Here is a 13,054-nt window from a genome sequence, read left to right on the forward strand (position 1 = left end):
TCTTGTGAAGTTTGTTTTTCCAAACTCTAAAATGTCAAAAACAAACTTCAACTAAAGGTGATATATGTACATTTTTATTTTCAAAACAAACATAAAACAAGATAAAAAAGGTTAAACTTCAGACACATACTAAATACCTTGATAGTTTCTAATGAAGTTAAATTTTAGGGGACAGTAATTACCAAAGTTCAAATTGAGAAAGAAGAGATAATACAACAGAACAAAAAAAAACCTGCTGCGGAAAAAAAGGAGTGAGACTGGGGACCTTGACCAGATAAGCGTTGCCTACTATGCACGCATCGCCTGCCAAATATGTCATGCGAATTTACACTTGAAATTGTCACAATTGAGAATAGGACACAATCGATTAAATTACAGACCCGACAACTATACTGGTATCTAAAGAACCAAAACCGCGAAAACATTTCCCTAATTAGTTGAAACATCGACACATAGTATCGCTCAACAAATTTATGCTGATTGTAAAATTTTTGATATTTGTCGTAGTCAGTCGTTCTTCCTCATAACTCTGTTAGAGCAGTTTTTTTGTTTATGGAGCACACCGATGTTCATAAAGTCCGTATAATGTGAAAATGCACGAGCGCAATAATTGAGATATGTAAACGCCATACGATGGCAGAGGGTAAGTTACTACTGCGATAAGGGAAGTTGACAACTGGAAAATTGAAATCTTCACGTTTTAAATCAAGAATATCGATATAATTTTTTTTCTAAATTTCGCCGTTTGTGCATCAAGTAATTATCAAGAAACTAAACTCCAATTGTCATAGGCACAGATGCCATTCAATGCATTTGCTATTTGTGGGTCTTTTTTGTCGTATGACTATGAAGCTTTTGATGTACATTTGTATTTATACATCCGGGCTTTCATTTTGATTACTTTTATCGTTCAGCTGTTGAAGGTTAATCCAGGAAAAAAAATATGACGCACGAAAGTATAAAAAGTGTTTTTTTCGTTAACAAGCACTGGAATGATAACACTGATGATTGACTTTTTGTCCCAAAGGGAATCATCCGTTCAGTAATGAGTACTTTGCAATGGACATTATTTGTAACATTCTTTCCTCAGATTTCCCGTTGACAAATAACGAAATTATGAAGAACTAATGGTTCAAACTACTTCAATAGATATTGACTTGAGGTGAATTTGGATATTCATTTTTTGTTTGGTCTTTTGATCATATAGCTATCATTTCTACGTTTTCATACACATGTTTACTAATGGTAGGCTGCAAGTCCCCGAGGTTATGATCAGCTCAGTAGTCAGTACTTCGGTATTGATTTGATTTTGAACATATTTGTTTCTAAAATTCTCCGTTGATGAATTAAAATATATTAGGACTTGAACAACTTCTCGCCAAGTTGAGTTTATATTCATTTTCCTATTATAGCCCCATGTGTCATATACCTCCTCTCCTAAAGTTACGACGTATGTAAATTTCACTAGCCTCCAGACTATAATACGTTATGTTTTTAACTAGTACTTCCATGATGCCACTGCTGATTTACTGCTAGTCTTCGTTAATATCATCCGCTTAGAAGGCAGAACGTCTGTATTGACATGATTTATCAAATAATTTTCTTTTCTCTGAATTTCTTTATTGATATAATACGAGAGGATAAAGAAACTAAAGATCTTACTTTCGCATCAAAGTTGACATTAGTTTTGTTTTGCTATTTGTTGTTGGTTTTGGACGTTCCTGAAGAAGACTATTTCAGAAAAGGTCTTTGAACGCACGAATTCTTTATATTTTGGTGACTATGTTGAACGAATCTATCCCATCGAACTAGAGATAAAGGATACTACAGATACAGTTAAGTCTGCCTCATATCTTGACTTACATCTAGAAATTGACAATGAGGGTCGGTTGAAAACAAAACTTTACGACAAAAGAGATGATTTCAGCTTCCCAATTGTGAACTTTCCATTTCTATGTAGCAACATTCCAACAGCGCCTGCATACGGAGTATATGTCTCCCAATTGATACGATATTCCCGGGCTTGTGTTTCCTATCATGATTTCCTTGATAGAGGATGGCTGCTCACAAGGAAGATATTAAACCAAGAGTTCCAAATGGTGAAGTTGAAGTCATCCCTTCGTATATTTTACGGACGCCATCACGAGTTGGTTGACCGTTATGGAATAACCGTTTCACAGATGATATCGGATATGTTCCTTATGTCGTAACTACAATACCCTTCCCTTTTCACGAATGTGACTTACCGAATTAGACTATTTACCGGATTTGTAATAACATAAGTAACACGACGGGTGCCACATGTGGAGCAGGATCTGCTTACCCTTCCGGAGCACCTGAGATCACCCCCAGTTTTTGGTGGGGTTCGTGTTGCTTAGTCTTTAGTTTTCTATGTTGTGTCATCTGTACTATTATTTGTCTGTTTGTCTTTTTATTTTTGGCCATGACGTTGTCAGTTTGTTTTCGATCTATGAGTTTGACTGTCCCTCTGGTATCTTTCGTCCGTCTTTTATAGTTCTTTTTTCTTTTAACATGATTACATAATTATATTGCTTTCCTTAAAGTGAGGAAAAAAACAACATTACAGTAACATGTATAACAATTTTACAAGAATTTAGTTTATAAGAATTATCGTTGTCACGATCGTTGATTGCTTCATACAACCTAGCTTTTGAACCTATGGTTCTTAATGGTAGAGTCAAAAGTTTTAATATGCCGCCAGGATTAATTTGAAAGCTATGAAAATGTGTCTTTAAGATGGCCATGACTCTGTTCTTTTAGTCATATCCATAATATTGTCTGTAATCCATCTTTTATACTCAACAGATAATTTGGGCCTAAACATAACGGATACCAGTCATCAAGCAGAAATTGCTATTTTTTTCGAAAGCAAAATTTTTCTTGTTTAGTCCCTTATATCTTCTTACTTTTGTACTCTTTCTAAATTTATGCAGTAATGTGTTGACAAGATTGTCATAACATTCTTGCAAATCAGTGATTGTATCTCTTTTGTATGCTTCTCCCCTATAAATAAAGATAAGTGCCTTACTGTGGCATATTGAAAAAAAATCAAATTTTTAGTTCTGACATGATGCTCAAGGGTGTTGGCTTGTCACGTTTGTTTTCATAGTTTATAGCTTTGGTCTCGAACGTATCATGCCAAGTTTACACCAGAAGCACGTTATGTTCTTTCTGAAATCGATAACAAGGTGAGTTGGAAGAGATCTAAAACCTACAAAAAAAGTTGTGTATGGTGGGAAAACGAATCTTTCATTTCAGGGACTGTTTTAAGAAGTGAATTAATACATCATCGGACAAAAGTTTAAAAAAAAATGTTTCATAGATCAATTCTTTAATTAAAAAAACCCACGTTGATTCTAATACGCATAATAAGCATATTTTTATTTTCTTTAAACATAAATGAATTTCCCATTACATTTATCATAGCTGCCAGTATATAGTTCTACATGAAACATTTATGTTGAAAACGAATATAAGTTGGATATATTTTAATACTATACATTGAAAAATTATCAATACAATATGCATTTTTTGATAATGACAAAACTACATAACTAAGAAAACAAAGCAATGTATACTACAAGTTAATAATAACAGAGTAAACAACATAAATCTTCACACTCATTATTCTGTACTGACAAAATGCATAATAAGTATTACGTTTTTCATAATATATTTCATTTTGGCTTTCATCCTACTGTCATGATTTTTTCATTGAGATTACAACGTAAGAATGTAAAATGTACGTTAATTTAGTGCATACTGTAATATTCAACTGTAAGTTTATCCAGAACCTAATCTCAAGAAATATTGATATCTTACGGAGTTATTATGTACATATCATATTGTGAACAGCAGACGGATGTACTTGATCGATTAATAATACTTTCTAATGAGGTAAATAATGGAAATCACGAATTCACCAACATTCCAACTGACTTCATTATCAGAAAACGATATCTGTAACAAATATAAACTATCAGATACTTCTTTACAAGCAGAACCAAATACAATGAAAGTCCCAACTATGTACTGGCTTGGTGATTTTGAATCTGTTCAAAGTTTTGTTTTTTCTACCCTATATACCACTTTGCCTCATATTCTTATTAAGAAAAAATTCACACACCTAATTAAATGGGCATTTAAAAAGTCGGAATGCGAATACATATGTTCAAACTCTTTTAGGTCATTTTTTATTAGCAACTAACAAAAGAGCTATGTCAATTGGACATGCTTTGATACTATATCTGCCCTTGAATTTTTACTTGATAACTTTTTGTTTGCTTTGGAGATTCTGTATATCGTGAAGTTATCGGAATTCCAATGGGGACTAACTGTGCACTACTTATTGCGGACCTGTTTTTGTATTGTTATGAGTTACAATTTACGACTAAAATCAGTAAAGACCCATCGAAACAACATCTGATACAAAAATTTAACAACACTTTTAGATATTTGGATGATATATTGGCTCTCAATAATGGCGACTTCAGTATGTATACTAAAGAAATTTATCCTGTTTAACTTACTTTAAATAAAGATAATACTAACAATGACCACTGTCCTTTCCTCGATCTTGATATCTATATCATTAACGGGAAGCTTCAAACAAAAATTTATGATAAAAGAGATAATTTTTCATTTCCTATCGTTAATTATCCATTTTTAGATGGTGACGTTCCCTTGTCACCATCTTATGGTGTTTATATACCCAACTTGTACGATTCGCTCGTGTGTGTAACAACGTATTAGATTTTAGCGAAAGAAATCTATGTATTACTGAAAAATAATTACACCAGGGTTTTCGATATCATAAACTAGTCAACACATTTACTAAATTTTATCATCGGTATAAGGACATCATTCGTAAATATAACTCAACATGCAGACATCTTATACGTTCGGGTATTTCACATCCAATCTTTTATGGTAATATTCTTTACAAAGCCCAACAATGTCAGTATTCACCTCAAAAGCTAACAAAACCTTTAAACAGACTTATTAAGAAGGGATATAGATACGATACTGTTGTCAGGTCATTAAAGATTGCATATTTTGGCTTTAATATAAATTCACTTATAGGGTCTTTGCATCGGAATTAAACACATTTATTCTAAAACCAGTTGTTGGCATGATACGGGTTATGTTCTTCTCATATATTTCAGATGGTATGATACTAAACCCCTAACGGGAGGGATTGTACTTGATTTTCATATGATGAAGACATAATCTTTCAATCTGTTTAATTGAGGTTTGGAGCTGGCATGTCAGTAACTGCTAGTAGTCCTTTGTTCATTTATGTATTATTGTCATTTTGTTTATTTTCTTTTGTTTCCTATTCTGACATCGGGCTCGGACTTCTCTTAAACTGAGTTTTACTGTGCGTACTGTTGTACGTTTGTTTTTTCTACATTGACTAGAGGTATAGGGGAGGGTTGAGATCTAAAAAAACACGTTTAACCCCGCTGCATTTTTTCGCCTGTCTCAAGTCAGGAGCCTTTGGCCTTTGTAAGTCTTGTATCGTTTTTAATTTTAGTTTCTTGTGTATAATTTGGAGTATAGTATGACGTCCATTAGTATGTCCAAAGGTATGTAAATAAGGCTCGCAACTTGTATAAGCCAATCCTTATGATCTTATTAATTACTAAATATTGCCTTGCTAACTGTCATTACCTAATCAATTCATTATAAGAATCAAAGAAAATATATATACAAATATGAATCGTTCCTTACTCTACACTATGTATAAACTATAAACAATATACATATTAAGTCAAATATCACTTTCATCGCTTTCGTCGTTTTCACTTTCGCTGCTGGAAAGTGGAGCTACAGGTTCTGCCGTTAAATCTATTTCAGAATATATTGTTCTATTTACACCACCATGTATGACAGCATCTTGCATTGTCGATGCTGTGTTGAATGTGATTTCGGAATAGTTAAGACTTGGATCACAAGTCTGAAATGAAGGGAAAAAATAAGTCCATGAAAAAATACAAGTCATGAAAAAAAGACGGCCTAAACGTGTAAAAAAAGACGAAGGTTACGGAAAAGTAAAATAACAAATATACCGAACCCTAAAGAAATTTAAAACGGTAAGTCCCTTAACAAAAGGCAAAATCTAAAGCTCAAATACATCAAACGAATGGGAAACAACTGTCATATTTATGACCTTTGAAAAGATTGGAGAGATATTTTGACAACATTAAAGCAAATGCGCTGCTTTTACCGAACAATCCTTTTTCTTGCAGTCAATCTTAATTTCAAAGCCATATAATAGGCAGACAAAAATAGAAGAACATCCTTTTCATCTTTTAATTCTTATCGTCCAGAGTGTGCATAGACAATATTCATGACGACAAAAGACTAATACTTTTTTTTTTACGATTTTCTATGTCATGCATGTAGAAATTTAGATATTTGACATGTATCTAAAGTTCATCTGTGATTGTTTTGATAGGTTGTATAAGTTAAGTTTGGCTTTTGAGGCGAATTGAACATATAAAAATAGTCGTTATCATAATTACCTGAGGGTTGTAAACTGACGAGACCATGCCCCTGTTTATATAAGTACATGATCTCCGACCATTTGCTAAAGTGAAATATATTTCAAAGCGTTATGAAGTAATACAATTGATTACATATCAGTATTCTTAGGTAAGTTACTTTATTTCAACATATGTTTCTACAAAGAATCTTTTGGAAATAACCTAATGTGATTAAAGAGGAAAGTTATATGAACAAAAATTATTGTGTCTCTGGTTCAGTTGTCTATTCAACGTCACGAAAATTTTCAATGTGTGCGTTCATTTTGTCCTCAGGTTTTTTTTTTTTTTTTTAGAAATAGGATGATATATAAAAAAAAAAGTAGGTATCCGATGTTAAAATCTCCCACGTAAATCACATGTATCGTAACCTATGTTCAGACACTATGTCGATTTCGTTGTGTTCAAATTGAAATTGAAAAAGAAACTACAGAACTGTTATTCCTATTCTAATGCATAATTAATAGAATTTATGCAAAAAAGCTTAAAAATGTATAAAATCAAAATAAAATAAGATTCCGCGAAATTTCGTGAATTATCTTGGCGCATTAACGTCATGACTCGTGTCATAACATGACGTCATACGAATGAAAATTCTCAAGCTGAAGGTTTTCCGTTACGTATACGCCCTCAGTTCGGATATTATCGCATCAAAAGGTGTTGTTTCATTTTCTATTCTATTGCATTATTTGCACATTTGTGGATTTCAGCAAGTGAAATCAGCGGCTCACTCCTTAGTTACGACATATCATCTGTGGATTTGACAGTGAATAGTAGACAACAACAACAAATGTTTGGGTTAAGAATTATACGGATTGAACACATTTTATTCTACTGGTAGTTTAAGAAATAATTGAAGCAAGACTCAGATTTATTTGAAATTTGTAGCTTTTGTTTTACAGGGAGTAAATAAGAACAGCCATACCTACGGCAATCTTACCTTCGCTTTAGTTTTAAAATTACCGTATTTGTCCTATTAGAATCGAAATAATTCATGGAAGCCATAGATTTGTTGGACATTAACACATGGCCTTGGCCGTGATATTCGTTACTTTTATCCCTCGCTAACGCTCAGCATAAAATTAGAATATCACAGCCCAGACCATGTGTAAATGTTCGACAAACATATGGCTTCCATGAATGTTTCTCTCACTTCGCATACGAATTTGAATCCACATTCAGTCACAATATCACTATCAACAAAAACTAAAATAATAAAAATACCGAACTCTATGGGAAATATAAAAGGAAAGTCATTTATTTAATGACAAACTCAAAAGCTCAAACACATATAACGAATTGAAAACAACTATCAAAATCCTGAATTGGTTTAGGCATTTCATAATGTGGTAGTTTAAACCTGATTTTATAGCTCAACAAGTGGTATAATGTCCAATGAGACAGCTATTTCTGAAACTCGACCGAATGATAAACCTTGGAATTGACAAAAGTTCATCATGACAAAGAAAATACAAGATTGTAAGCTGTATAAACAATACAGACATTGACAGTTAAAAATCACAAGACAAACACTTTTAACTAAGGCTAAAAAGTTAAATCACAAAAATACTGAACTCCAAGGAAAATTCAGAAAGGAAAGTCCCTAATCAAATGGCAAAATCAAAAGCTCAAACACACCAAACAAATGGATAACAACTGTCATATTCCTGACTTGGTACAGGCATTTTCTCATGTTGAAAATGGTGGATTAAACAAGGTTTGAAAGCTAGCTAAACCTCTCACTTGTATGACAGTTGCATCAAATTCCATTACATTGACAAAACAAACAGACAAAAATAGGGGTACATCAGCCATAATTGTGTTATAATCTTAATCACTGTAAACTAAAAACAAATATGTAACAAAGAAGCACAACACGAGCCCCTTTTAAACAAATTATATATGTTTTGAAAGGTAAACATTTCTTGCTACACATTTGGCAACCGATGTTTTGCCTATATAAGTACACAATTAGTGATAAGTGTAACTGTCACATTCATAAAAAAGAGGACATGATTGTCAATAAGGAGTACTATGATACAACATGTATGTACATGAACAGTCGATCGGTATGTATGTGATAGATAATGTTATTTCATGCCCCTGAAATATACGGTACTCATATATCAAATGTATATGAACAAAAATAAAAGAAAATAGAAACTAGCTTTGTCATTATATATAAGAGACAATATCTGAAAAAGTCAAATTTTTGGCAATAGGAAAAAAAAAAAAAAAATTCTTTAGAACCGGAATTTTAATACCACAAATCGAAAAAACACACATTGAGGATCTAGGAACTGTTGTCTGTAATTCAAACAATTGTTAAATGTGGTAACAATGGCAGTTTTAAAAATGGTACAAAAAATTCCAGTTCTTCCCTGTTACCAAAGTGAATCAATTTAAAAAAGTTTCTAATGGGAATAAGGAATAAGTTTAAGATACTATTTGTGGTTTACTAGTATATCCTGCAGTAGTTTATCAAATGCCAATTATTTATTTTAGCATTTGCAATACAAAAGGTTAAGAAACATACTAAAATATAGTCCGATATGTCGGTAACATGAACGAATCTTGAGTAACAGGACAAGTAACAGGACAGAGTTGGAAACAGGAAGGATTTTTTTTTCAAAACAATTGCTTTATTCCATAGTTTAAGAAAAATACATCATTTCAGATTGGTCACAATTGGAAGATAACAGCAAACAATGTCATTTATCTTTTAAAACTATATTTGCAAGATGAAAAAACTGCCTAGGTAATGAAAAATTCTAAAAATTATTCCTTTCTGTTACCATCTACTATACTAGAATTGCACAATGTTCTCTGCTGTGATCAAAAGTAAAAAACCTGTCTTTTCATTCAATATACTGTATATTATGTTGAGATTTATCTAATATCATGATCATAACTTATATTAAATGAAATGTTTGACATATAGAAGATTAACTTTGTGATTCATCAGTGAAATTGTCTTTAACATCCTTCCTGTTACTGATTATGGTTATGCTGTTACTTTTTTTCAGGTAACATGACGGAACGTAACAGAAAGGAATTACGCGATCATTTTTGTCCTTTTTATCACATTAAATGTAAGTGTATTTCCTGTGACATATAGTTTTTAAAAAGATGATATAAAAACACACTTAATGTTGTGGTGCACACAGAAAAATATTCTCAGAAGGTGCAAGAAAAGGCTATAACAGGATAGAACACCAATAAGTATTTTTCTATAAATTCTTACCTTGGATGGGCTTGGATTTTCAAACCTGGCCGCCTGAAACTATTTCTTTGTACTAATGCATTCAGGAAATGATGTTCTTCACAATGCATTATGGGAAAAAAACTCTTGGTCTTGTAAACGTTTCCACAGGTGAAAAAAAAACAGTGGTAACAGGAGGGAAATTACCCCTTGGGACAAATTTTTTTTTTCTTAAATTTGCAAAATTTTATTACATGCTTTAGTTATAATAAAAAAAAAAGACTAATTAGGGGCAAGTTTATTATATAATATATCATATATGTGAGAATCGGACGCCTGTTTAATTAATTTGGATATTATTTGAATGATTTAGTTTTCAAAAAAACACAGGGGACAACATGATTTTAGGGGGGGGGGGGGGGGGGGGTGAACATTTAAATTACAATATTTTATTGGAAGAAATATAAGAATGAGTGTTTAATTGGCAAGAGTTGGTGCATTATATACTTTAGTTAATACTGAAACTTAAAGTTTTCCAAAAAGATGGTTGAATAAAAAAATAATTGCTGGTGAAAGATGGAACATGGAAATTAGACATTTTCAGATATTGTCTCATAAATACAATTTACCTCCACCTTCGTTATGAAGTTGCATCTGGTAAATTTGGTTATCATGAGATGTTGATGGCAAAGTTGTATCCATTTCGCTTTCATTGCGTAAGCTATGCACACGAGCTAAATCTAGGTCTTCTGATGAAATATAGAGCTGGTTGTCTACTGGTTCCACTAAAGCAAATAAAACGTAAATCCCACAATCACAAAAATACTTAACTCCGAGGAAAATTCAAAAACGAAAGTCCCTTATCAAATGGCAAAATCAAATGCTCAAACACATCAAACGAAAGGATAACAACTGTCATATTCCTGACTTAGTAGAGGTATTTTCTTATGTAGAACATGGTGTATTGAACCTGGTTTTATAGATAGCTAGACCTCTCACTTGTATTCAAAAAGGCATACATCAAACTTAACATCCTCATTTTGCTTCTTTGTTATACGATTTTATTTATCCATGTAAAATCCATCCATAAAAAATGGAAGGTTTTAAGTACTGGCGTAGAATCAGGTAGATATAAAATAGTTTTGACGTTCAAAGTATGACGGAATACATAAGTACAGAGTCACGTCAAATGGATATTACAAAAATCAGACTTAACAGTAAAAGTAATATTAATAAAATAAACTAATTTTGTCGTTCAAAGTATGATTCACAGCAAAATAAAAAAGAATATACGTGTGAAAATCGTACAAAGAAAACGCGAAATAATTTTACACATCAGTAAAGTGTTTTTGTTATTTTAATACTGATTGCATGAGGCAAAATAGGTGTTACTATTTCTAAAACAAAATAAGATATTTAAATGAATAAAAAGAGTGCAATTCAAACTAGCTAGGCAAAAGGGCAAATTGATATTCAAATGCTGGACGATGATTTCATATCAATATGAAATTAAGTTCTTGAATCTTTTTTCTTGTGACCATACTCGGTATTGAATGTTATTGTTATCAATGCTATCCATTAGTCTGTTTGGGTATAAAGCTCACCAACTGTTTCGGTTCTTATACATCCTTGGCTTTCAAATACTAGACTGTGAGCTTTAATGGTCGAAGTTAAAACAGAAAAAACGCTTCGGACGCTATTTAAAGTCTTTTTATTTCTTTTTTTTAATTTATGCTAATTTTGGTCATGTTATATTACATGTTATTTAAAAAAAAACTTTGTATACCACTTAGATATAGATAAAAAGCTAAGACTGATTTTTTTGTTTTCTTTTTAAATTTGTAATGCATCTTATTTCATAACACTTGATGTATGATAATCATAAACAGCCCAGGGACACATGCGGAGGATGCCTGACAGTACACGAATTCCATTTGCCATGCAAAATACTAATGGGAGACTATTTAACACTAGGGAACACCAGTTATAACTTTCTAAACATCTTTTATCTCACGTTTGTAATTAAAATTGAAATATGTATATATGAAAATAAACAACTATTTGTATTATCATGTAAATTTTGAATATGTTATCTAAAAAAGATGGATATTTGTGATATTAAAAACTACGTAAACCGTTCCATGTGAACTTGCAGAATCCATCCCAAAATCAAGAACACCGTCGTTTGTTTGTTTGATCTTTAACGTATACATGTACAAGTACACATTTTTGTTATGTCATGTAGTAATTTGATGTTCATGGCAAATCTATGAAAGCTTTTTTAATGTACGAATTACTTTATAAAAAATGAAGTGACTAGAGTTTTACCTATTTTATATGCACTGAAATACTTTATATTATCGTATAGTAATTTTAACGTGTTGATGACTTGTGCTTTGTGTTAGGTATTAACTAGTTGACCAATGCACCGCACCGTATATTATGTTATTTATTATAATAAAATGCATTACTTAGATATCTTTTTACTACAAAACAATTTGAAATACGTCAGTATATATTCGTTACCTTGAAAGTTTTCTCTAACTTCTTCCTCCCTCCTATAATATAAATTAATAATTATAATGACTATAATAATATGTCTGTTTTGTTGTGATTTTTTCAAAGATGTATGTGACATCGGCTAGCATAATTGTCATACAACATTTTATGGATAATGGAATCTACATTTTAAACTTATTGAACATATATTTATCATGTTTTTATGTTGTGTAATTTGACATCTTTACTTCAATTATAATGCTTAGAAATCATATATAATAAATTATGATGTATATCTTTCATGAAAAAGTAGGTTGAACATTTTTCCGTCTGTTTCTTGTGAAAAACTGAATTTGAATTTTAAAATATTTTTGCATCTAGCATCACTGAAGAGACATTGATTGTCAAAATGCGCATCATGTGCAGAAAAATTGGTACCGTTTATGTTATTTTATGAATGATAGGAAATGTGGGAAATAGTGATATCGACCTAACGGCAAAATTAACATCAAGACATTTACTTAATTCACAGACAAAGCTGGCGATATCAAAATAAAAAAAAAGATATTGGATTTCGAAAAATATAAGAACACAATATGAGCTGAGTATAAGACATTGATTGATTTTTGAACATTTGAATACAAAATAAAGATTAGTTTTGGTCTGTTTATAGATTTTCTTATAACAGCTCAATTTTCAAACAGTTACAAACTTTCCATAGAGTTGTATTGATCTGAAATAGGTTAACAAATGTATTGGTATTCATTTGCATAAGGTCGAGTTCTAT

General features: G+C 31.7%; 1 protein-coding gene across 1 annotated transcript in view; it reads right to left on the minus strand.

Moving 5' to 3' along the window:
- Positions 1-3,494: 3,494 nt before the first annotated feature.
- Positions 3,495-13,054, minus strand: part of LOC127717469 (uncharacterized) — an 84,314-nt gene continuing 74,754 nt past the window's right edge. The window contains exons 9-12 of the mRNA XM_052223109.1: positions 12,295-12,326; positions 10,398-10,553; positions 6,549-6,613; positions 3,495-5,980 (exon numbers count right to left, since the gene is read on the minus strand). Of these exons, the coding sequence (XP_052079069.1) occupies positions 5,795-5,980; positions 6,549-6,613; positions 10,398-10,553; positions 12,295-12,326 (439 nt within the window). The 3' untranslated portion in view covers positions 3,495-5,794. The remainder of the gene's footprint in view (positions 5,981-6,548; positions 6,614-10,397; positions 10,554-12,294; positions 12,327-13,054) is intronic.

Source organism: Mytilus californianus, unplaced genomic scaffold (genome assembly GCF_021869535.1).
Source record: "Mytilus californianus isolate M0D057914Y unplaced genomic scaffold, xbMytCali1.0.p SCAF_10, whole genome shotgun sequence".
Taxonomy (NCBI): domain Eukaryota; kingdom Metazoa; phylum Mollusca; class Bivalvia; order Mytilida; family Mytilidae; genus Mytilus; species Mytilus californianus.